The 27,781-nt window shown below is 28.0% G+C and overlaps 2 protein-coding genes across 3 annotated transcripts in view; one reads left to right on the top strand and one right to left on the bottom strand.

Annotated features, from left to right (window-relative positions):
• LOC129980553 (trafficking kinesin-binding protein 1-like) overlaps positions 1–27,781 on the top strand; it is a 120,702-nt gene that overhangs the window by 16,711 nt on the left and 76,210 nt on the right. The gene's annotated exons all lie outside the window — the stretch shown is intronic.
• Positions 1–27,781, bottom strand: part of LOC129980578 (uncharacterized) — a 105,002-nt gene that overhangs the window by 46,686 nt on the left and 30,535 nt on the right. For both annotated transcript variants that reach the window (XM_056090964.1, XM_056090956.1), the window contains exon 2: positions 22,974–23,749. In XM_056090964.1, the coding sequence (XP_055946939.1) occupies positions 22,974–23,749 (776 nt within the window). The remainder of the gene's footprint in view (positions 1–22,973; positions 23,750–27,781) is intronic.

Here is a 27,781-nt window from a genome sequence, read left to right as displayed (position 1 = left end):
ATATTATTTTTTATTTTATGCTATTTAATTTTTTTTTCATATTGTTAAAATTTTTAATATTCTAAAAGAATATTCCAAATCGATTTCACGGTCAATAAAAAGTTTCAAAATTTTTCTCTTAATGAAGAAATGTAAAATATCTTTCAGTTTCTTTGAATGGCAGTTTATAAATTTTTCATTCATCATCCTTGTTATTTATATTTCTATTATATATTTTATTTTATTAGTTTCAAGGTTCATAATCGTTATTCAGTAAATATTATGTTGACAACCAAACCATCAAGCAATTACTTTATTGATAATAAATGTTCTCAATATTGATTTGATCTTTTTCAACTATTTGAAATACTGACTAGATTGAACAGTCAAGTCATATTCAAATAATTTGTCATTAGTCAATTAATTATTCTGTTGATAATAAATGTTCTTAATACTGATTTGATCTTTTTCTAACTATTTGAAATACTTACGAGAATGAATTGTCAATTCATATTCAAATAATGTAAAGGAAGTCTGATTTAATATAGCATATGTTTGGATATTACAGGACTTATAGTAAAATTACATTTTATAAATGCATAAAATCTAAAATCAATATTAGTTAAAAATAAAATTTAATGAAGAAGAAAAGTGCCCAATTTATGAGTACAATCGTATTCTATAATTTAAAAATATGTACCCATCTTGAAATTGTTTTATATTATAAATTCATTAATCTTACTTTATTATTTAATTAATGCATATTAATTTAACGATTTTTTTAATTAAATGAAACTAACATATTATAAAATAAAATAAATTTTTGAAAAAGTAAATATTTATCGTTTGCTGTTCCGTTTGCAGATTAAAGTATTTGTAAATCTGATCAATTTATGAGCACAACTGTATTCTTTAATTTAAAAATATGTACATCTTGAAATTGTTTTATATTATAAATTCATTAATCTTACTTTATTATTTAATTAATATATATTAATTTAACGAATTTTTTTAATTAAATGAAACTAACATATTATAAAATAAAATAAATTTTTGAAAAAGTAAATATTTATCGTTTGCTGTTCCGTTTGCAGATTAAAGTATTTGTAAATCTGATCAATTTATGAGCACAACTGTATTCTTTAATTTAAAAATATGTACATCTTGAAATTGTTTTATATTATAAATTCATTAATCTTACTTTATTATTTAATTAATATATATTAATTTAACGAATTTTTTTAATTAAATAAAAACTAACATATTATAAAATAAAATAATTTTTTGAAAAAGCAAATATTACAAATATTTAAATATTTTAAAAGCATTTTATTTTACAAGATTTTTATTCCAAAAAAGCATTTATTCTAGAGATTTCTATTTACGGACTTAAATGCAAAATAGTTAAACAATAAATAAGGATTATTCTACTTGAAATCAAAATGACATTTGAATGTTTGTTTTTCAAAATTTAAGTCTCTTAGATTTACAAATACTTTAATCTTCTAACGAAACAGCAGACAATAAATAAGATCAGTTGATTTTTCTACAACAAATACGTTTAATTAACAAATCGGACTGTGACGATATTTATATCAATGACTCCCCAGTGTCTCCGTTTTGTCTCGCACTATTTCCTGCATTATTTCCTTTTTCTTTCATTGTTTTTAAAGTTTTAATTGCACTCAGTAAAGCAATAGTTATTTTATTTTTATTTTTTGCATGAAGGTTTAATCTGAAAACAAAATTATTCAGATTGGAAGAGCTAGGCATGAATAGAAATTATTTAGTCTTCATAATTTTTTAATAAATGAAGCGATTTTTAAAATTTTAAATGAATAATAATTATTTAAACGGATATATTATGTTTTAATATCACAACCAAATGTTAGATTAAATAAGCAGATCTTAAAAATTCGGAATAATCAAGCTGATTATGGTTGTCACGGTTATTTCATTACATATATTATTTTATTAGAATAACAATGAATTCTGAACAGTGAGCTTATTAGAATGAAAAATTCTTTTCGCAGAACAGCTGTTTCAATTGTTATACTACTATTACTTTTCAAAAATAAAAACTGCCAAAGGTTTAGTTTGCTTTCTGATTATTGAATACAATCGGCCTCGATTTAACGGAATTTCCTGAAGGTAATATTCGATTAAACTTGATATTCTTTCATGCGCGCGAAAATCGTTCATAATACCCGTTTGCATTCTTATTAAACCATTTGCTGAAAGATGCCTAAAAGTTTATACAAAACATCAATAAAATAAAAAAAATAATAATAATTATCTAAGTAATCAATATTTATAATTGCGTAAGTACAGATAATTAATTTGTCAATAAAAATAATGTATCGCTTTTATACTTTCTTATGGAGATAAATAAAATTTAACCTATATTCATAAATGCTTTATTTTTTTTGGAACAGAAAATGGTTTGTAAAATAGGCACCCAAATTTCACAAATTAGCTGAAATGCTAAAAAAAAAAAAATTAAATCTGAAAAATTCAGATTCTTTTATTCTTGAGCCATTTCGACATATTATTGTTGATAATAATATAGGTCGTTCGACATTTTATTGTCGTTCGATATATTTTATTTTTTAGTATTGTACAGTACTTTTAAAAAGTATATTTCGTTCCGAACGAATTTAGGCTTATAAATAGAATACTTTTATTCATTCTTCTTACGATTAATAAGATATTTACTTCACATGACATTCTTTTAAAATCGTTTTAAAAATATATACATATGATTTTTAAATTAGCTGCCTTTGAGGAGCAGCTGGTTTGCCAGAATTATTGATTACTAAAATTTTTAATTAAATATTTTGTGTAATTTTATCTTAATGACTTCTTCACCAAAATATTTTTAACCTCCAATATTCATATAGCAAAATATTTTTCAGCTCAAGTTCAATTAACACCATTTTGTTCACCTTACTATACATTTAAATTATTTTCTGTCAGCTCCCCTAAAATTCGTAATAATGGATAATACATTTTTTATAGCAGTTAATCCCAAACAAATTTAGTATTTTTCTTCACGTTAGTAGTATTTTAAATATAAATTTAAGTCTTTTACAGATTCATCCCAGAATTAATAAATATATTGCTTGCTTTCCTCAAACCTATTATGTCAATAATTCATATGATTTAAGGACAAAATTTTAATTTCACTGTTTTGTTCGTTTTATTATTTTTATAATTTAAAAGCGATGGTAATTTGGATTGCAAAACAGAAACAAAAAAAAATCTGCAACTTTAATAGTGAATTTTATCAATAACTTTGATGTTCCTTCAGAATTCTTATATTTTTGTATTATCATTTGTTAATATTCGTTCATAAGTTTTATGCATCTTTGTATTCTTGTTGGAAAATATACTTAAAATATTTTTTTTAAATGATTAAATATAGAAAAAAATTATATGGCAAAAAACCCCCCCACTGATATCATTTAAAAAGGTATTTTTTTGAATTTTAAGATAATGTAAACATATTGTAAAATCAAGAACCTTCAAACTTTTGCTTGGTTTTAGATCAATATTTCAAAAAAAAAAAAAAAAAGAAATCACTTCGAGATGCATATTTCTATGCTTTTAAGTAATATATATTGCAAGTTTGGAAGCTCTAGATCAAACGATCTAGCCATACAAACACACACTCATGTTTATTATAATTGCAAACAAAAATATTAATTACCATTTTTTTAAAAATTTTTGCTATTAATTGTCACTTTCAAAGGAAGTGAAGAAAAATATTATATTTTTGAATGAAACTGAAAGATTGCATTACTGATATAAATTATTACTGTCTAATTCCAGATCTTTCAATTTCGAATATTTTTGGGTTTAGAAAAAACAAAGTATTCTTACACCTTTTAAAAGTTACATTACTTCTACTATTCATACTTTTATTGTTTTTTCCCTAGACTGTGTAGTCTATGCTTAAAATATTTTACTATTGTTTTTCCAAGACAAAAATGTAGACGCTTCTACTGGCTATGAACAAGGAAGTGAATGCCATTTTGTAACCTTGAGCTATCACTTCTTTCTTCCTTTTAGCTAATCCGATCCGTAATAGTTTGTTATTAAATTGTTTGCGACGTCATTATGCATATTAGTCAAAGATTATTCCATAATAGTAGTTAACTTTGAAAATCTAAAGTGGTCTACCTTTTGTTTTGGTCAACTGCATTCTAAAGTAGTTTACCTTTCTTCCATTAAAAGAAATACATTACTGCAACAATTCACGTATAAAGTTTTAAAGCATCTAACTTAATCATGATTATCATATTTAACATTAACATTAATTTGTTAGAAAGCTTTACATTTATTCTTTCAATTTGCGTTTAGTTGCTGATATTTTTTATTGTATTTCCGTTCATTCAAGTAAAATTGATGATTTATAGAAGGCTATAAAACGTAACAGGTATGATTTATGATCTTTTGTAGTATTTTTAATATTTAAAGTTAATCTTTTTATAACTTACGGATAACAAACAAAAGAAATTCCAGTCTTATTTTTATTGATAAATTGAAGGGAACCACTTGAAACAGATTCTAAAATCATTACTTTTTCAATAAATTTAAAGATTTTGAGTTATATGTAGTTGCTTTGAAAGATTGTTGGATTTTCGTTGTATTCTATTGTATTCATCCAGTGGATGTGCATTTGTAAATTTTTACTTTTGCATTTATATTACTCTTTTATGTTTTACAGTATAAGTCTCCAAAATATAATTAATTGTTATAGAATACTAAAGTCAATGTTTCTTAAATTCATTACTAGATGGCACCAGTTATATGGAATCAAAATTTAATTAAAATTATTTGTCAACTGAAATTAGTTAATTAAATTTTGAATGTATTTAAATGCATTTTAATCAGAAATTCGCAAGGACAAAAAATTTCGAAATCGCAGTATATCAAGGAGTAAATGCAAAATCGATTACAGAATTTCATCATTTTAAGCATGAAACACATCAAATTCGATATAAGTGTATAAAAATAAAAGATTAAAATAAAAATAGAATTTAAACGTCTTGAAAGGATTCATCCTCTTACTGACATGCTGGAGAATGTAGGAGTAAGAGAGTGCCAACTTAAAGTGTTAGATATTACGAAGTCCATCCGAAAATAGTTCTTATTTATTATAAAAAGGGAGCGGTGATAACCTTGAAAGTTTAAAAAAACATTTTCATTTCAAAGCTGTCTTATTCACAGTTTAATTTATACAGGAGAAGAGATAAAAAATAAATTTCTACTTAAACTAAATAATTTTAACGAAATTTAGGATATTTATAAACAAATGAATAATATGGAACAAGGATATGGAATAATTATACACATAATTGCAATACGTTCTCAAATCTATTGTTCTATACGAATCTATCTATCTATACGAATTCGAAATGAAATTTACCATTCAGATCATTATTACACAAAATTAAGAATGTACGTCTACATTGTTTGGAACTGAGAAACATTGCAAGCAATCTACTAGCTGTAGAATCACGTGATCATCTTTCAAAGAAATTGAATCGTACTGAGCTAATGAAGAAAGAATCGATACAGGGAATAAAAGTTTATCTTCGACATAAAAAAAAAGAAACCTCATTAATCCTCTATCAGCGGAAAAATATGTTTTTCGAACTCGGAAGATTCTATATCGTGGAGATTCGCCAAAATTTCGAATTCGAATTTTTTGACGATTGCTATACTCTCTATACTATGTGTACAAGAAAAAAAATAAGATTATACCAAAACTGAATAAATTCAGATATTTTTAAACCGGACAGTTCTATGGTCCTTCTTATATCGCTTATATCGATATGTCCTAATTTTAATTCAGTTAATTACAGTAAATTTCTGCTTTAGAGTAACATGAGAATTATTTTGGGAGGAAATGGTAAGTTTGGGAAGACAAAGTCTTTACCTGAATCGGATCAGCCTTCTCCAAACTTTCATGGATAGAAATGTTATCAGCGTGAAGACGTTTGGCTCGTTTCAGATTTAAAGTGAGCCAAACCCGCGAGGGTAGTGAATCGGATTTTGCACTTGACATTCTTAGTTCATAAGCTGATTAACTCAAGCGGCAACCAATACTTCTTAAGATAATCGTTTCAATGTATAATACCTTACATAAAATTTAAAAAGCAGATGAAATTTATCTGTTTAATGCTTATAATTTAATATCGCCTCTATTAACTTAACGTAATTCAGGTGAAACGCTTTGGAAATTGATATGAAGCTTACTACAGCCATTTATTTACTCACTACATATCAGCAGCAATCAGTCAAGTTAAAGATAACTGTATTCTGGCATTAAATATTGCATACAACCTGCCCGAGTGCTTTCCCAAAAACTTTCTTGCAATAAAGGCACTGTCTTGAAAAAGCCGCTTATAGAATTGGCATACAGTAATTACGAAATACCAACTTTGGCGTGAATTTAGCATTTTTACTGAATTTATCGTGTTAATTTTGGCGAGTTAATACGTGATAACCCTGGCGTGCGGTAATAGTATCCGAAAATCAAATTTTGTGTATTAGATGCGTTTTCCCTACCTGATTGAAACAAAAATTTGACCCAAATCTATAATTGTTGCCACAAAATCCCGTACCAAATTTGATATATTTTAGTCATTGCTTAACTTCATAAAACTTCATAAAAATGAATATGTTTTTTATGATTTTTTATGATTCGTATTTAAGCAACATCTATTCTATATTTGCACACAATATTATTTAAGCAGACGATTATATTTGTAATATTAAAATGACTAAATAAAAATAATTTAATAGAAAGAAACCTGACAAAAATATTAAAATTATTCTAATATTTTATAATTCGTTGTTTTGCATATGTTTTATTTATTTTAAACATGTTTTTATTGATACGTTTTACAAATTTATTTATTTGGCAACTAGACTAATATCTTAAGACTGTTTAAGACTGCTAAATCAGCCACTTCTAAAATATATATACTTACTTCGATAAACAGTCCTCATTATATCGCGTGTACATTTCGCTAAGTATTTTACTTCAACAAAATATTAACTAATTTTTCTTTCCAAAAGAGGTGGGTCAAATATAAGAAAGTTTTATTATTATTATGTATAAACAAACTATCTGTATTTTCACTTTAGTTTTTCTCGCGTGACTTCTGTATAAGATGAAAAAAAAAAAAAAATATGACGAAGAAAAGCATCAATGTCTGAAACGTATTCTGTTTACGTGACTTTATCTCCAACACATGCGCACATAATCATTTTCCACATGAAAGACCAGGAAAATTTTTACATTGTCACCGAAATATTTTTTTTTCCTTTTCTATCTTCTGATTCAACAAAGAATACAAAATGGTGACGAAAAAAAATTAAAAATGCAAAAAGGAAGAAGGAAATCATCCACTCGTTGCAAAAGGAGTGTCGAGCAATTTCCAGTCTATCTGCTTAGGTGTGTTCTTGACATCCTCCCCCCTCTCACTGCCTCCGCAAGGCTGGAGGGGAAGGAGAGGCAGTTTGCGAAAGCGATTGAAATATGTTTGCTCTGAATACATTGAGAATGGGAAAGTTATATAACTTTTTGAAGCAATTTTCGTTTGCGTCAAAAGTCTCGTAAGAAGTAAAATTTAATTGGAAGTAATGCAGAATGTGCGTTAAACAATTCTTATAAAACGTGTGTACTGTTTCCTTGCATTTAAAGAGTTAAACTAGGAAGCTCAACATTTCCAGGTTTTAATTAATATTAAAAAATTACAGTAAACCTCAAAATAAAAATACTTACTCTGCTTGAATTATTATTTATATTAGAAAAGGCACTATTGTATCAGTAGCAATGTTTTCTAGCTCGGAAAAATCATAACCATTAATATTTATTTCAAGTATATATAAATTTGATATTCAAGATGGATTAGTAAGAGAGTTCTTTCCAAAATTTTATTCTAATTACTATTTATTATTACTAATTCTAACTTGGTGTCTGGTTACTGGTAGAATAGTTGATTCATACATGCATTTTAAAGTTGAGTAATACTTTGTGTTAGGTACACAAAACCGATACAGTGTAAGAGTATCAGTTCCTCGGGATCAGTTTTTGGACTCGATCGATATAAACTATTTAACCACCCTCGCTCTGAGACGCTATGAACATGCATGTTTTTTTTTAATTATATATATTTCTTGCTAAGCCATTACAGGGCCGCGATGGCCTGGTGGTAAGGTCTCGGCTTCGGAATTGGAGGGTTTCAAGTTCGAGACTCGATTCCACCGAAGAACCGTGTAAGCGGGTCTGGTGCACGCCAAATCCGCCAGGGCCAAACGTCCTCCCGCTGGTGTGGTGTGGAAGTTTGGCGAGGGGTTGCCAGCTCAGGTGTCGTCCTCGTCATCTGACCGTGGTTCAAACTTACGAGGTGTGTCCCAAAATAGCCCTAGTGTTGCTTTAAAACGGGACGTTAATATAACTAAACTAAAATAACCCTTTACAGCTCTTTACTTTTATGATGGAACCCGTCCTACTCAAGACTCTCTGTCTCTAGTTTTATTACCTATATTAGCAAAGTTCCCCTTTTCTCTTCTGACTCACGCGTCAATCATAGTCAAAACCAAGGCCGAAAGCGCATTGCCATTAATACTTCTTCCGAAGAAGGAAAATTCCGATTTGAAGGCAAACGGGTGAACCAATACATATAGAATATCTTGCATCATTCTGATGAGAAAAGAGTCCGTTACCACCTGTATCACGCAGATATATCAGACGAAAGTATGGGCCACAATCGAATATCAGTATCAGCCTGATACGGCAAAACCCACCCCTAATGCATTTTCACAAAACAATCGAGAAAGAACGAACAGCGAGTGGAATTTCAAAAGGCAGTGCTGTAAATAATTAGTGGTATTAGTCTCCTAGAAACTTTCTCGTATATTCTCTAATAAAATATTTATATTATAGAATGTCTTGCATAGCACTGGCATACAATAATTTCAAATAGAAAAGTTAGATGTAAATTTACTGTATTTATTGAATCTATCGTGCGATCTCTGGCGTGTTTTTGGCTATTAATCTCTGGCATGAGGTTAATAATATCCAAAAATCGAATTTTTATTTTAGATGCGTTTGATTGAAATAAAAATGCGACAGTAGAGCTACACTTGTAGTCACAAAATCACATACAATTTTCATACATTTAAATCATTGCATTTTCGAGTTATCGTGTTGACATGTTTCTGAAAATACAGACCGACAGATGGTCAACCCCTTGTCAGATTTTGCTCAAATTTTGATAAGTATTCATATTATAAACTTTAAATCTGTGCACCAAATTTTATCTATCTAGCTCTTGTCCTTAGCCCCTAAATGGATTTTGCACAAAATTTGATGAAAATCTACATATTTGGTGCAAAAACAGTATACCAAATTTCATCCGTATAGCTCAAAACGTTTTTGAGTTTCTTTGTCACAAGCAGACAGACATAATTCCAAAATGTGTTTTTTGAACTCAGGGAGATCTGAACGTGGACATTCATCAAATTTTCCTTATCGAATTTTTTAAGGATTACAGTACTCTCTCTATACTTCATATATGAAAAAGTAAAAATTAATGTCTCACTTTGAAGTTGAAAAAGGGAAAGGAGGATGCTGCAATAAATCCTACAAATGGGAATCTCGTTATTATAAAATTGGAAAGACAATAATAAGATTATATTGTATGCGTGTGTAGTATCTTTCTCATTTTTCTCCTGTAATAGCCGACTGACTCATCTATAACATTTTCCCTTCCTTTGGCTCAGATACATTTTTTATTGTCATGTTATTAATTGATTCATTTTTCAAGGTTTTCGTTTGTTCGTAAATATATACATTTCTACAACTGTTATCCTCTAATAACCATCCCACCTCTACAACTCTGTATCAGTTAAAATTGAAAGTTGAAGATATATCACTTATTAGAATATTTAAAATGTTATTTAATAAGAACAATAAATGAGTTCTTGCTAAGCTAACTTGTCAATGAAATGGAATTTAACACAAAAATTTGTTTTTAAAACTATTCAAGAAAGGAATCTCTTTTACTTCTTTGGAACTATTTTTTCAACAGGGTCAAAATAAATTGTTAAGAATTGTTAAATGAAACGCTTGAATAGGGAAAGCAAAAGAAATAAGTTCCGCGTTTTCATTTTCAATGAAATATGCAGTTTAATTTTTTCTAAAGTTATCTTTCAAAATTTTTTTATTTGCATTTTTGCTGTCTTTAACAATTTTGAAGGTAGAAAGTAAAAAAACAAATTAAATACTAATTATGAAGTGTTGTATCTGTTAATCTCTATTAACCACAATAGTGAATGTGGGTCTGCGGTCTTTCTACAAGTCAAATTATTTGACCTTGGGCTACAAAATTTGGAGAAAATAAATCCACTCGAATAATTTTCTCAAATTTTATTAAAAAAAACTAATTAAATGATATTTCGGCATTTTTCGTAATAACTCACAAAAAAATATTATTGCACAAAAATAATTTTTACTCCAATTTAAAATTCGAAAAATTGTTTTTTTTTCCCACAATGCCAGTTTACTTGTCCTGTAAATTTCTAGAATTATTATCATTTAAAAAATATTTAATGATCTTTCTAATTTGTATTTTTGGCATAATTTTCAACAATGATTTCAGTGTTGCAATGAAATTTAAATCCTTTTCATTGTCTCGTTAAATATTTATTTGCATGATTTTCTTCTATCAATAAAAGTTGAATAATAATTTGTTTGCTATCTTTGCAGTTTTAATATGAAATGAGAAAAGTAATTTCCAATATCTTAAATGGCAATGTGCTATAAAATGATTGATCGCCTGGGCAATTAGGCTTTTATTGACATAAGATATTTTGGGATTTGACACCTGTTTATTATTACATGAAATTCATGAACTACATAACTACATAATAAACTACATAATGAACTACATAATAAAAAGAACAGCTGTGAGCCTTAAAACAACACGACTTAATATATATCACAATCTGATAATACCAAAAATGCTTTATGGAGGATATCAAGAAAATCAAGTTTTAATTGAAATGAAAGGAAATCAATATTTTGGAGGACCAACTTGTCAAAAAAAGTAAAGCTCTCATTCCTCATGTAGAAAGATTATTTTGATCCAATCATAAACAATAAAAAATTAAGTCAAATAAATTAAAATAAAATTATTGATAAATTATATAGTAATTAATTAATTAATTAATTGATCAGTTACTCTGCACTGTGAGGAATAAGGGATACGCTAACATAAAATGGCAAAGAATTTCGTTGCCTTCCATGTTTCCAGGAGTTTTAAGCATAGTCCAGAACTCTGGATGGAGTGGATATGGGCATTGGCCAAAATCCAAGAAATATTAAATAAATAAAATAAAAACATCAAGGACTTAAAATAGCTTATTGCAAAATATGATAAAAGCTGAAAATAGATTTCTCTATCATTTTTCTACTTTTCATTAAGTTAGGTGAATATGCTTTTTTTGGAGAAAATATCGAAAACATTTTTTCTCCATAATTTTAATCTCTATAGGACATTCTTCATAAAATCGTGTGAATTTTGTTTCCACTTTCATTCTTTAGTAAGTTATATTGATTTATATACTTTCGTAATTTGAATTTAATTCTTTAAATGTTGTTTTCATAGATTCTAAATTTTGGCCAAGACCTTTTACGAAAAACATTGCTTTTCGTTCATTCAATGTACATTTTTTTTTTAAATTCTTATAATCATTTCTTAATATTTTCTGAAGTTTCTAACTCACATAATAAGCATTTAAAAAGATTTAAATGATGTTTTAATTCCGCATCTGAAGGTATGAAATTTTATTTATTTATCAATTGATTTCCAAAATTGGAACAAAAGTGGAATAAGATTTGTTTCTAAGTGTATGTAATACATTTCCTAAGCTAGCTGCAAGTATTTGAGCAAATTGTATGAGAAATTACTGAATAAATTATTTAGTTTAATTTTTTTTAGCAAAATCAAAAATAAAACTTACTTTTTTTTTTCAAATCATTTTTGGCTTTATATATATATAATTTTGTTATGTGGATGTTTTTTTTTTCATTTATTTTACACAAAAATTCAAAAATATGAATATTTTATAAGATATTTTTATTAAAAAAATCATGCCGAATATAATCATGTACTTAATTTATTCAATGGACCATAGCAGCATGACCTTATTCTTCGTTATATCAAATTGCAAATGCGAATATTTAAGAAATCATCTTTTTTTAAGATTAAATTTTGTTAATCTTTTGTTGATGTGAGTTAGTTATAAGTAAATAAAAAAGATTAACAACACGCTACTTAATTTATATCCATGAAAAAGAGTTAAAAATTGCAAACGTCTCAGCTATTCGGCGGCTTCTGCTTGATGGTACATCTTCTTGAGCTCCAGCAGTTACCCAAATGTGCTTCAAAAATTGCTTTTTATAAAATTAATAGTTTATTTTTCTTATTATTTTTACAGATATCAATAGCTTTTATCTTTAAAAAATGGTTATTTTTTAAAGATATCAAAAATTACAAATATTCCAGCTAATCCAGGACCTCAGATTAGATTAGTTAATTTTTTCTTGGTACTTTTAAAGATAAATAAGACAGTAATTTTTATCTTCAAAAAGTTTCTTAAAAATATCAAAAATCACATCCCATCTAACTTCAGGAATGTCTTGTTAAATTAACCAATGCCATATTTCCCCCCCATACTTCAAAGGACAACTACCCACGAATGATGCAGAATCTGCTTTTAAAATTTTTTAAATAGACGCCTCTTAGCCATATAATTTGCGATATATTTTCTTAACTTTTTTAAACAATATCGGTAACTGCGTTTCTCTTTAAAAATAGTAAAAACTCAAAGACCTACGCAAAATATTTATCAATGACATGAAATAAGAAAATATCTTGTCGAATAAGCCAGTACATGAAACATCCACCAGGTTGGAGTTCAACAAACTATACTTCCAATATTAACAACTGATTCGAGCTATTCTGGTCTCGGGGGGCCGCGCACATGTCCGGAAATGATAAGTGATTACGTGACTGAAAAACACTCGGCACTGTGCCAACAGGCCTGTTGGGGAACAGGACCACAGGATCGATTTCTGCGAGTGCACAGACCATTCACAGATCATCTCTGGCCCTGTTCTTTTTCAAACTCATGGAACGAAAGGACGATCTCCCTTTCGAACATGGAATGATTCGTTTATTTTCCCATTTTTGGAAACGGCTCCCGAGCGTCGGTTCATTGTCAAGTGCGTGCCATCGATTTTCTGTTTTAAGGAGGTCGGTCCATTTGTGTGGATTGCGTAACATTCCGTTGCGTAATGATTACATAATGTGGAATTTTCCAAGAAAAACGCGGGAAAACTGTGCTGGTGTGTTTGCGATTTGGAACAAAGAGTTGTTTTCGAAATCCACGAATTCAATTTCATGCCGATTCCTCAAATATTGATTTAGAAAATCTTTTCCTTGTTCGGAGCAATTTCGAATAACTTTTAACTTATCGGAAGCAATAGAGATAACTTGAATTATATATTTAAGAACTACGTGCCAATCACATTAAAATGGCCGCTAATATTATTCGACACATATAAATTTAAATTCAAACGTTAACGAGAAATTAATGTAATGAAAATTGATTTAAAATGCCATAAAATTGATAAAATAAAGAAGGTAAATAACAAAAACAAAACGAATTCTGAAATATTGTAAAGATATTATAGATATCTGGATTATAACCATTTCGAAAAATATTCATATTTCAGAAATATTTATTTATTCAATTATAACTATTACGAGTGATATAAAATAAAAATAAGGCAACTTATATGGAACAGTTTTCAATTTCTTCATTTTCTTCAAAAATCTGAATAAATTTTTATAGAAATTTCTCATCTTTTCCAACGATTTTTCTAATGAACATTATTTTTTTCCAGAATATAATGTTGTATAAATAATAATCCAGAATAAAAATGCAATATATTTCATTTTTAAAGAATTGAAATCGCTTGCTGAAAACAAAAAAATAATTTTGGAACATATTAAAATATTTCGAGTTTTGTTTGATTTACATGATATTAAAAAATGTAAATTTTAAGAAAAATAATTTTTTTAAGTCTGACGTGAATCTAAATACTTCCAAATCAATGCGAATTAAAAAAAAAAATTCTTGAAAAGGTTATTGAAAATAACTTAAAAAACACAACTTGGCATAAATAGAAATACAGTGGCTCAAAAAATTGAGAGTACACCTTACTTTTACTTGATAAATCCGGGTTTCAATATAAATAACACATTACCGGGAAGTGCAATCATGTTTTTATTTTCACACATAACAAATGGTTTAATTTAAAGTAAAAACAAAGAAAAATCAACGGAAAACTTCGACATTGAAAAGTTTCAGAAGCTTTTTAAATAAACATACGCAGAATTTTGCCTCAAAAAATTGAGAATACACCAATGAAATGTTTGCAATATCATGCATAGAAACAAAGTGTCACTATTAAATTGCATGTTTTTTTGCTCTTATAATGGCCTCTAAGCGTCATGGTACCGATTCGACCAATTTTTGGTGGTATCTGCAGATATTTTACCCCCATTCTTCTTGCAACACTTGTTTTAAATGGGTTTTGTTTCTAATTTTGTGTTTTCGAATCAATTTTTCGAGTATGGCCAACGAATATTCAATGTCATTGATGTCGGGGTACTGTGGTGGTGTGTGTAAGTGCTGTTTACAATGAAAAAGACACCATATTTTGACGTTACATGCATTCTGTTTGGGGTCGTTGTCCTGCTGGAAAATGGAATATCCATCTAAACCCAAATTTTTAACACTTTCCTTTAGATTTTTGAGACCATATGGTTCATCTAAGTTGTTGCAGAAACTTTTCAAATCATAGGCAGAAGTGTAAGTGCTGAAACTGTGCTAAATACCATTAGACAAGCTGGATATAAAAGTAGCATTGTTAGAGAGAAACCGTTCATCAGCTTGCAAATTCAGAAAATGCATTTGAAATTCAATTTGAAGTGTAAAAATTCATCAATTGAAGACCAATAACCTTTGGTAGAAAGTTATATTTAGTAATGAAAGAAAACTCAATATTTTTGGCAGTGACAACCATTGTACTGTATGGAGAAACCCTAATACTGCTTTGTATTCAAATAATTTACGTCCTACAGTTAAACATGATAATGATTCTGTCATGATTTGAGGTAAAATTTAATTTTTATAAATATCATTATAAACGATATAGTTTACTTGGATATACATCGCAGCAATCTGAAGGAATCCCAAACAGAATGCTCGTAGTATCAAAATGTGGTGTCTTTTTCATTGTAAACAGCAGTTACACACACTACCACAGTACCCCGACATCAATGACATTTAATATTCGTGGGCCATACTCGAAAAAGTGGTTCGAAAACACAGAATTAGAAACAAAACCCATTTAGAACAAGTGTTGCAAGAAGAATGGGGGTAAAATATCTGCAGATACCACCAAAAATTGGTCGAATCGGTACCATGACGCTTAGAGGCCATTATAAGAGCAAAAAAACATGCAATTTAATAGTGACACTTTGTTTCTATGCATGATATTGCAAACATTTCATTGGTGTATTCTCAATTTTTTGAGGCAAAATTCTGCGTATGTTTATTTAAAATGCTTCTGAAACTTTTCAATTTAGAAGTTTTCCGTTGATTTTTCTTTATTTTTACTCTAAATTAAACCATTTGTTATGTGTAAAAATAAAAACATGTTTGCACTTCCCGGTTATGTGTTATTTATATTGAAAGTCGGATTTATCTTGTAAACGTAAGGTGTACTCTCAATTTTTTGAGCCACTGTATATATAATATCTGATTGATTTCTTATTATATCCGATTATTATTATTCTGATACCTTGATTTAGATAAGCTTCACTCGTGTATGTATACGTGCGAGCACACAACAAACTATGCAAACGATTTGATTAAAATTTTTAATATTTCGCAATAATTTGTATTTTTTGCATCGTTTTATTTTTTAATTTTTCTAAATAAAAATAAGTTGCGTATAAAATAAACTGAAAAAAAAAACCCTTTTTTCCAAAAGGATGATATTACCTCTGCTAATTTTCTTGAAAACTTTATGTGGAAAATTTCTTGATTAATTGACAATTTTTTTATAATATAATTGTTCTACATAAAAATAATTGTATTTGATGCTAAAGAGGCAAGAGTGTCTCTGGAATCTGTAATTAGAAGAAAAATTTTCATTTCTTTCAGGCTGATTACTCTGCTTCGAACATATTACGATCGCCATATTTTAGGTAGAGTAAGTGTTAAGAATTCTTCTGAACAGAAATTTTTTAGAAAGTCTATTTAATATTTTCTTTTATTCTGAAACTTTCATTCTTTTATTCAGGATGATTTTTCTTTCATTCTGAATTGTTTACTTTTAATAATAAAAAAAGTAAATCTCTTAACGAGAACTCTGTTCTTTCCAGAACAGAAATGAAAAAGAATAGATAATACAATGAATATCAATCTCTCTATATAAAATTGATTTTTTTTTGCTGTTGGTTTTGTTAATTTGAATAATTCCACACTTCCTGCTTTTTCCTCAGAAAATATTTTTAATAATTGCATTTTTTAATGTTTCTGTTTCTTATTTTTCTTTTATTTTTTATTTTCGATTTTGAAAATTATGCTATATGCCCTCAACCAGACTCTTGCACTGAAATTAAAAAAATCTTGTCGCTCGTATATAGAAAATATTATAATCTTGAAAAAAAAACGAAATTTAGTTTTTTATTAAACTATTAAAAATATTGAGTTTGCATCCGGAAATTAGTTATGTCTGGCGTAGGCACGATCACTCAAAATGCTTTTTTAAAGTATGAAATTGGATATGTAATCTTTACTCCAAATTTGTATAATTTTTAAATCAAATTTTGGCAGAAATGCATTAACAGGAAGTTTGTCTGTCTATCTGCCCTGAAAAGTGAACAGGATGATGAGTAAAGTGAACAGGATAATCGTAAAAAGTGAACAGGATGATCGTAAAAAGTGAACAGGATGATCGTAAAAAGAAAACAGCTAACCGGATAAAATTTGGATAAATTTTAATTTAATATCTAAAGTGCAGCTTGTCAACCTGTACTTTCGCATACATGTAAACACGTAGAAAACGCAACGAAATAGATAAATGAAATTTGGTTTATTGTTTTAACATTCGAAGTGTTGATTCTTAACCACACCTGTCAAAAGATTATCAGTCTGTCTATCTGTGCTTTAGCATTAATGTAAATGCTATATTTTAAATATGCTATAATTTAGATAAATGAAATTTACTATCTAATCTTGTTATCAAAATTGTACTTCTGTGCAAAATTTTAATTTTAATTTTGTGGAAAAAATATCGTTCAAAAATATATACTCAGTCTTTTTCACTGTACTGCACAGAACAAAACGTTCATGTACAGGACTCTGAAAATAAAAATATGAGCATTCATGGGGTAACACATTTTCATACTGGCAAAAAAAGGATAGTATGTTTATTAGAGAATATGCGTGAAAGTTTCGGAGAGATTTAAGAGCAGCCATTTCAAAACAATCTAGAACCATCTTCACTCGACAACTGTATTCCATTTCGCCTCTGATATCAACCCTGACTGAGATATATATCGATGGCGCGCAAGGGTAATACCCACAGTAAAGTGGTTTCACCAATCATTCACGATTTGGAAGTTAATACACTGAAATAACCTTGGAATGTAGCCAGGGCCCTTTTTCTTACTTCAAAATGAAATGGGAAAACACATATTTCACTTAGCAATGTGAATTAATGAGATGAAAGCTGTATATCTGGGTCAATGAGTTTTAATTGAAGTATTTATTGCTGTAAAGAGAAGGAGAAATAGTTTCGGTTCATTAGAAGAGATCTCCTCGTGCCAGTAAACTTAGACACGGGCGCAGTTGGAAAATTTCAAAGTTAGTTCTGAGTTATAATGGATTTAAAAATAATTTCAAAGATGTTTTCCTTTGAAACATTTATAATGGATTGGAAAATGCGACAGAACACATTGAAATATAAGAAAAAAGGAATTTCAAAATTCTTCACATCTAATCAATGTATTAATAAAAGAAATTGCTTAACATTAATAAATAATTTTTCATATTAATTAACTATCTAACGCATTCTTGATCTTTGTAATTTCAAATTTTACTTTCTAGCTTTGTATATTTTTAAAAAATGATTTATTAATAATTGTTTTTTAAAATCGAATAGATGGTGAATTTTCAGCTGACGAAATAATCACGAACTTGTTGGGGTTTTTTTTTCTGATTTTATTACGCTTTTACACCTCTTCGTACATAATTTTTTTTCTTCATGTAAATTGTTGTCCATTTTTAAAATAGCCTAATATTCTTGAATATAAACTTGTAAATAATACTTTTTATTTTAAGCTTTCTTGACAAAACAGAACATGAAAGAATTATTTCCTGGCAAGAATTTCTTCTCTAATAATACTTAAAACCAGATTGAAGACAAAGAGAAAAATTTATATTTTAAAATGTTGTTAAATTTTGCTAAAAAAGGCAGCAGAAAGAAATAAATCAAATAGTGGAATGTCATGATCCTTGAGCTAGATTCTGAATACATATTCTGATACTTATTTTGTCTGTTAAGCTGTAAAATGAAAAATAAATTCATTTAATAAACCAAATGTTTTCTTTGAATGTTAAAAAAATTCATTCATTAAGTAAATGTATCTCAATAGCTAATCTCTAAACCGTTTGCGATAGGCACATATAGTATAGGAACAAAAGCGTTCAGTAGTTTCCGGATTTACACATTTTCTCGTATTTCTCGTGAAAGGTTGAATGAACTTTTTTTTTTGGGGGGGGGGAGGAACCAAGTAAAAAAATATTCTTGATCTCACATTTTACAGTAGCATATTGATCAAGACGGCATTTAAGGAATTAACCAAACATTGAGGAAAAAGATAATGATACGGACTCACTTTGTTCGGTAACTATCATAATCTAAATATGAGACATTTAGCAGACGATTCCTTTTCAGACATTTTGTAACTGCTACTATTTTTATTTTGTTAAAATATTATTAAAAAGTAAAAGCAAACGATTTTTTCTTTGATAAACATATTTTGTTAATATTATTTTTTTTATATTTTGTATAATAGCTGATGATCAATTGTAAGCCTTCTGGAATCTGGCAATTTTGTAAGATACGCTGTTATGTTGAAAGAATAAACGAGCCGATGGAATTCTAAATTGATTGGAGTATTATTTTAGTTTTCAGAATTTAAGATGCTCTGCGAGCTATAGTCTGAAGCTTAAGAAAGCGGGTAGTTTTCTAGAAAGCATGCAAAACACTTCATTTCACAGGAAATCGATAATGGTTTTATTTACTATATGTGTATAATAATATCTTTTAATTTTAAATATTAATAAGTTTCCTATTTTTCATCTGAAATTAACCCAACTTACTTCATTCTAAAATTTTCTCTTATTTCTTGCTCGTATTTTTATTTTTTATTCAATTATTTCTAGCACTCGATCTAAAAAAATTGCAGACGTTTTGGTTCTCAGGCTCCGAGTGAAGGAATAAAAATCCCTAACACCTATAGCATTCTTTTAAAGATACCTAAGATTTCCTTTCCTAAGTGGACACTGTCAAAGAAATCCCGATCAGAATCTCTTAGTAAAATCACTAGAGTTGAAATTTCTGTCTCTTTTTTTTCTCTTGTGTTCTGGTGCGAATAGACGTGTTCTGCCTTTTGTCCCTTTGTACAAATTATACTTCCTGTGGCAAAATAAAACGAGGTTTTCAAAATTTCTCTTTCTTTCGGCCATGATCTGTCAAAATTATACTACATATATATGTAATGATATTTTAAACTCTTAATTTAACCAAATTAATTTCTAAAGCTATATCTTAATTTAGCCCATAGTAATTTCATTCTCTTATTTCCCGATACAATTCCACTTTCTGTTTAATTAATTCAACTGAAGCTGTGTAAAAATTACTGCGTAATCAATTCTACGTATCAAGTGAAAATGATCCGTCCGTTGCCCTTGTCCAAGGTCAGCACATGTTTTCAATTGACACGTGACCGGAAATCACATGTTATATAAGACTAGTGACCATTTGTTTAGTTCCTTTTTCTCACTTCTGCTTTTGTGTCGCGCTGTGGCGGACGTGCCTTGTCCGCATCTCTGCTTGTAAATAATTATGCTTTCCCGGAATGGATATAAAATTAATTTAAAAATATAAAATGTCTCTACTATGTCTTTAAACCTGCTGCTTCAAACAAAATAACATTACATATATATATATATATATATATATATATATATATATATATATATATATATATATATATATATATATATATATATATATATATATATATATATATATATATATATATATATATATATATATATATATAATGTATGCACGCTTTTTTGTAAAAAGCACACATATATATAAAGAAAATAAAAATGTTTTTCATTCTAAATTTTTCTCATATATTCCTTTGTTTATAACAAGCAAAGTTTCATCCAAATTGCATGAAATTGGCAATATATAGGAAATTTATCGTCGAAGATTTATATTAGAAATCGAATGCTATTCTTAAAAATATGAGTAACTGAATTAAATAATTTTGAACAACGCATGTGCGCTATATCGCATGTTTTATATCATTGTTTCAAAGCCATATGTACAGAGTATCTTATATTTAAAAATTTCAAGTGAATATCTTTAAGATGTTAAAAGATATTGTTATTAGAGAGAACCGAGTTCCATTTGTTCTTTGAGAGCAGCTGAATGTTGATACATTTTTTTCTATAAATTGATATTTTTGAAACTTAAATCATGAAATAATTATACTGAGTGTAAAAAGGTTAGAAATAGTCTTAATACATATTTTGGCATTAAATGCATAATTTAAATTGCAGTAAGTTAAGCATTATATATATATATATATATATATATATATATATATATATATATATATATATATATATATATATATTATAAGAAAATTAATTAGTTCCTATTATTTGTACAAACAGCGGAAATGTATCAATCTGTAACTTAATACACACTAATTAACAACATCCTGGCACTCTTGGAGAATAGACATCGCAGACAAATTTATGGTGTTCCGTTAATGTGATGAGAATCTCGTACCACTCATCAGAATGACAGGTATTTAAAACGCTTCTGCGATTTGTTTATCCTGCAGACATGTCAATTACTATCAAGAATTTAGGCCAACTTTTTCAGTAGTGTTAACTACTGCTCTGTGAGAAAGACTATCCACTACTTTTGAAATCTTTTTGAAAGAATTATATACTATTTATGTAAAAAGAAACTTCATATTTCTATAAATGATATGGAGAATTATGGCATAGATCGACTTCAACATTCCAGTTTATTACATAGAAGTTCTATCACTCTCTCTCATATTAGTAATGTTCATTTCTAGTAAGCAATTGATTAATTTGTTCAATAAACCAAATATAAAGGCAGCCAGATGTTTTTGATTATTCAAAGTATATCAATTTATATAATATTGTAATTCTAGTTTATGCAAATAAAGGAAATAACGTCAAAATGAATTGCTGTATGTGATATTAATTTTGCTGAATTTAAATTATGTCCTTATTGCATAAGTTTGCTAGGACATTTAGTTTAGCCTTCAAGCAATTCATTGAAACTATTTGATGATTTAAATTAGCAAAATATCATTTAGTGTGGGGGACACCATTTAGCCTTTCTTACAAAACAAATAAAAAGAAGAAAAAATTCGTGTACCCACTGTCACTCGATTCAGTAAAAGCAAGTATTGAATTGGCAGGAAAATGGGAGCTATTCCCCTGGTAAACTAGAGCATACTTCGGCTGTGATGGTTTAATACTAGTTTGCCCAGATAATATGCCATTAAACAACATAAGACACCGTGTCGCTTCTTAGATGCAGAATCGGCTACAACCGCTGGGTGTGAACTCATCTTTAGACAGCACCTGAGCATCTTAAGATAGAATTGGCTTCATCTTTAAGTATATGCAGTTCTATGGCACGTGAAAGTATTTTACATGATGATTAGAGGGATCTGTTTTCTACGGTTCATCCAAGCACATTCCTGAGCCTTTACAAGTTATTAGAAATGCTTGCTAGGAGTATCCAAAAGATATATAAAGAAATAATATGAGATAACATTGAAAATAAATGAAATAGTTATTATTCATTTTTTATAAACATGCATGAAATATTTTGTTGTTGTTTTACAAATTGGATTCATTGCATTCTTTTTTTCATTTTTCAGTTAATTTCAAAAGTTATTTAAACCTCTGAAATTATCTAAATTGGATTACTGAAATTATCCATTATTGGATTTCATTGGATTCACTTATATTGGTCTTATTGCTATATTCTTATTACAGTATTAAATACTAAATGAGAATACTAGATAATCTTATATTTAAAAAATATTAAATAATATAAATAATTCTTTTACATGAAATCGATATTAAGTAGAAGAACGCACAACCCGAGACAATTTATTGAAAAACGAGACACTTTTCAACCATGACAAAATCAAAAATCAGGATTGTCCCTGCAAATCAGAGGCTTTAAGACTCTTTATTTGCGTACTAAAATTGGGAAAATTGATTTTAAAAAAATCTAACTTTCTGATTTCTTTTTGCTCTTTCAAGTTAATATTTTTAATTTGGTATATTTATTTAAGAATCGGATGATTTTGGGTCCTTTAACATTTGGCATTTTTTTTTCAATTTGGAACAAACAGTGAAAATATATAACTATCCTAGTTAATTCGAAACATCTACCCTTTTATTAATACAATATCAAAAATAGCAGGCATTTACAATTTAAAAAACGTTTAAAAGAAAAATGCTCTTACCTTGCATTCCAGCGGTGGAGATTCTTGTATGTATTTTAAAATGCTCGGATGGCATGGGTCAATATTTGGGATCTTACAATGATCTGAAAATACTAAGAATTCTTTCTCTGGCTGGAAATCCGTGCTGGTATTTACTGACTGGCTGCTAGGATAATTTTTTCTTTGCAATTTTTTATTTTCGGCCGGATTGTTTGTCGAGTCAAGATTAGAATCGTCTCGAGAAGTTGAAGTTTCAGTGGATTCCTCCGCTTTGTTGCCTGTAGACCTGTAACGAGTTTCTCTGGTGGTGTCTAAATATTGATTCTTTAAATTGCTATGTCTTGTTGAATCGTCTGTGTCTTTCCTTTCGTTTGTTACTTCCAGATTTGTTGTTGAAAGAGAATTGAAAATCGTGGTAAAATCTTCAACTTTATGCATCGTTGCGGATGCTGCCACACCTTGGGTTTTCTGTTGTGTAAGTGGAGTGGTTTTTATTTCTGTTTCTGTAGCGTCTGAACTAACAGATGAAGAAATGTCTGTATTTAAGACAGACGATGCTGTAGAAGGAATTTCACCGAAAAGTTCGTTTAAAATGGATTTTTCATCGTTTTTCAAAGGTTGGGAAATTGATTTCTGTATTGTTGTAGGTATTAATTCATTACTTAAAGGTTTTAAAGTACTATTGCTGATATTTAAGGGAAGTGAATAAAAACAGATGAAAACTATTGTACAAACTATAAGAAATATATAAAGAAATGAGAATGATTGTGCAGGTGCTTTGTCGGGTTTCAAAGGACCTGAAAAGATAAAAAAAAATCGTTAATTGTAATCTTAATCGTAATGATTCAAATTACATAAATGATTTTGAAGTTATTGATAAACTCTAACTTCACAAAATTCCCTGTTATTCTGCTCATGAATTATTTCATAAATCTTGGTATAAACTTTATTAATGACTCGAAGACACGGAATCGGAATCATAACAAAAACGATATAACAGAAACAAAACACGTGCATTTTTATGATCTATTCTATTTTTGAATTAGTTCCTGAAAATATTTGTGTACAGTTGTATATAAAAAAGAAAGAAAAAAATTGCATAAGATCCCAAGAGAAACGCCCCTTAATTAACAAAAACATTCTGGCAGAGAGATATTGAGACGATTAGATGAAAATTAGATAATTTCAGAGGTTTAAATAACTTTTGAAATTAACTGAAAAATGAAAAAAAGAATGCAATTTATTCATAGCAAAATGTTTTTGTAAATTACTATCTTGCATACCTTTAGACTGAAAAACAGAAAGATGTGATTTGATATTTAATAAATTTTTTTTTTAATTATATGAATAATAAAACGATTTAAGTCCAAAAATGTTTAACTTTCATCAGAAAGAGAGTTGCATTTAATAACACTGTATGATATAAAATAAATTAATTTTTTTAAACTGTACACTTATGTTTTTTTATCGTAAATAAGTTTTACACTTTATCTTGGAATAATTGTAATAAAATACAGCATAAATATAACATTGTATTTATGTAATTGTAAAAATATTATGATTAAAATTCAGATTATTAAAAGTAAAATAAATAATTATTGTAAAAATAATATATGAAATATTAGGATTATTATTATGAAAACAGACGAATTCATATTTTTCTTTTACATAAAATTAAAAATCTAATATCTCAAAAAGAATTTTTTTTAATGTTTATGAATTAATGAATTTTTTCCAATAACGATTATTAAGCTTTTTTCTGTTAATTAAATACTAAAACTTCAAGTAGAACAAATATTCGATAAAATTTTGCATTCTACACTGCTATGAATAATTTTTTTTATTTTTATCTTTGCAATAAAATTTTTGGCATTTTATATTGATCCACGTAAATATTTTTTTACATAATTTAGTTTTTATACCGTGTATGATAAAAGTATAGAATCTTATGAGGTCGCTCAAAATGATGTTTACTTATATCAGAAATGCATAAAATTAGTGAATACAGACTCATACACCTGACAATCAGTTCATTAATTTAATTTTTGTTTAAAAAAACGGACGAACTCATCTCATATATCTGTTGTTTACTTTTACACTTCTTATATTAATGTAAAAAAGCTATTAAAAACTATTAATTTTCATGTACTGTTAAATAGATACATTTCTCAAAAAAAATCCTATCGAGCTTTGAGAAATACAATAGAGATAATTTGGAATATTTTCCAAGTTTTGAATAAATAATGAAATAATGTATTAATATCGAAAATTAATATGATAAATAATTATCATTTCAGCAAAAAAAAAAAAAAAAAATGATGAAATAGCATGAAAAAAATGAGCATAATGCTTCTAATAAGTCTCAACCGCCTTTATTAGGAATTAAAAAGCACGTTTTTATACTTTTGCTTGATAATAATTTGGTTCCGTATGTATCAATAGGTAAATAGATTTCACCTTGTTTTTCTAGTTTTATCTTTATCAAAGGTCATAAGACTAACAAGATGACGATTGATCTTACAGAGAAAGTGGGCAAATCTGTTAGTTCTCATAAAAAGATAAAGCCGCTCAATTTTCTCAGAAAAAACACTCGTCATAGTGATAGGCAATTATGAATTCCACGGTTTGATCTTTCCATAATAAGTCATAATTTATTTCAAATTAATTACATTTACTTCCTATTTTTAAGCAAAAAAGAGCATTTACTGAATGGATTTCCTAATTTTAAACGTTGATAAGATCACGAGGATGACGGCCTGGTCCGGCATATCCTCCCAATAAATTATATTAGTTTTTTTTTTTTTTTTTTTTTTAATAATTTTTCTTTGCTTAAAAGTTGAAGAGAATACTTTTTGTTTAAACTTAATGATTATTTAAAAATTGTGTATTCGCTGAATTCTTGAGAAATACTTAGTTGCTTGAAAAGGTAATTCAGAAATGTATTTATGAATATATTCAATAAGAATTGGAATATAAGGAATTAATGAGAAAAATAGTGCATTGTTAAAACTGCAGTATTTCCAAATATGATTATTTATTAAAAATTTAGCAGCATGAAAAAGAGATTGCGACTATATGTATAACTTTTCATTCATTTCGTTCTACACAAGATCTAGGAATAAACATTACTCTGTTTATCTTCCTTATTACTTTATAGTCAGCTATTTAGACTTATGCTTTTAACCTTCTCCACTATTTATTCTAGAATGGCGACAGCTATAATCATAAAAATAGTATCCAAGAGCAGTAACGTGACTTTTTGGAACATCATTGCAGCAACATCTGGTGACAAAATGCAGAATTAATTTTCTCATAATCAAATTTCGCACAACGAGCACTTCGGATAATGAGCAAAACAAAATATAAAAATGAAGGCGCGCTTAGTGAGCGATGTTTCGCAGAACGAGTAACGAGGAAACACTGTAAAGTTACATGTTGGATTTATATTATCAGTTTGGTTGAATGCTTAATTGAAGATCAATCAATCTTATGCCTACGTGGAAAAATGTTGGCCGGATAACATTAACGAACATGATTTCGAATGGTTTGAGCAAGTGCCTGTGAAGCCGTAATAGAGAAGATATAATTTATAATTTTCGTAACAAAGAAGGTTTTATGAAGACCCTCATAACTCTCTAACTGCTTTTTCAGTAATCTTCGAATTTGTCACCAAAGTCAACAAACGGGCGCCAAGTTTATCGCCAGGCCCCATTATGTATCAGTATCCCTTCAATATCCATTTGAGTTATATGTGAAGCTAGCTTCCTTAACTGAAGACTTAACTGCTCTGCGAAGCAATATTACGAATTCGTAACAATGCAACAAAGCTTTATTACGAATTTCTGAGATGCAAATTCATATCGTATGATAGATTATTACAAAAACAACGTGACTCAAAATGTATAAGATATAAAATCCCTTTAAATTTTGTAATCTTTTTTAAATTTAAATGAAATGTCATACATGCTTAAAAGGTTTATAGCTTCGAGGATAAATAAGTTACTTTATTACTCTGTCTTTAAACATTGGGGAAACAAGAAAAAGGGACTATTGTTTGCGAAAAATTATTGTTTTCGAAGTACCTTCATAAATTTTAATAACCTATCAACTAAGTGACGTATTTTATCCGATATCAAACCTCATCATAAAACTGCTTTACAGCATAAGCTAACAAAACAGTTGATTCGCTAAAGACAATAAACTCTATAAAGATCTTTGTTAAAGATATTTCACAAAAAGTACAGTAGATCAATTAATGTAGGTATTTTTTCGTGAGTTATTCCATCATTTCTTTAAGGCTTTAATAATTATGTAAGGAGCTATGATTTTTTTTTTAATGAGTAAATTTTGAAACATACATAATTATTTTGCTTTTTTTCTTAAGATTTTAATTTAGTTGCATATACTAGTATAATTTTATTATAGATTTACAAATGAATGCCAGATGGTATTAAACCATAAAAATTATTGGCAATAATAATGTTATTATTCTTATTTGAAAAAAATTCTCAATATTTTTTAAATCTAAAAATGTGTATTTAATATTAGTAATATCATATGGGAGATGCATTATCGTCAATACAAGAGATACCTGGGATAAAAATTTTGGTATTTTTTACTTTTTCCGCTTCCTATAAAATAGATACGGTTTATTCAGATATAGGATTTATAATTTAAAAATCCATATTTTTGATCTTAGAATAATAAGCAGAGACACAACTTTGTAAATATTCGTCGTCAAAAACCGAAGAAGAAAACAATTTATTACATCAGTTTTTAACTAACATGTTTTTTTTAACACTAAATTGTTTTTTTCAACCTGATTTAAT

This window comes from Argiope bruennichi, chromosome 1 (genome assembly GCF_947563725.1).
Source record: "Argiope bruennichi chromosome 1, qqArgBrue1.1, whole genome shotgun sequence".
Classification (NCBI taxonomy): domain Eukaryota; kingdom Metazoa; phylum Arthropoda; class Arachnida; order Araneae; family Araneidae; genus Argiope; species Argiope bruennichi.
Note: the sequence above shows the minus strand (reverse complement) of the source record. Positions and strands in the feature narration are given on the sequence as shown.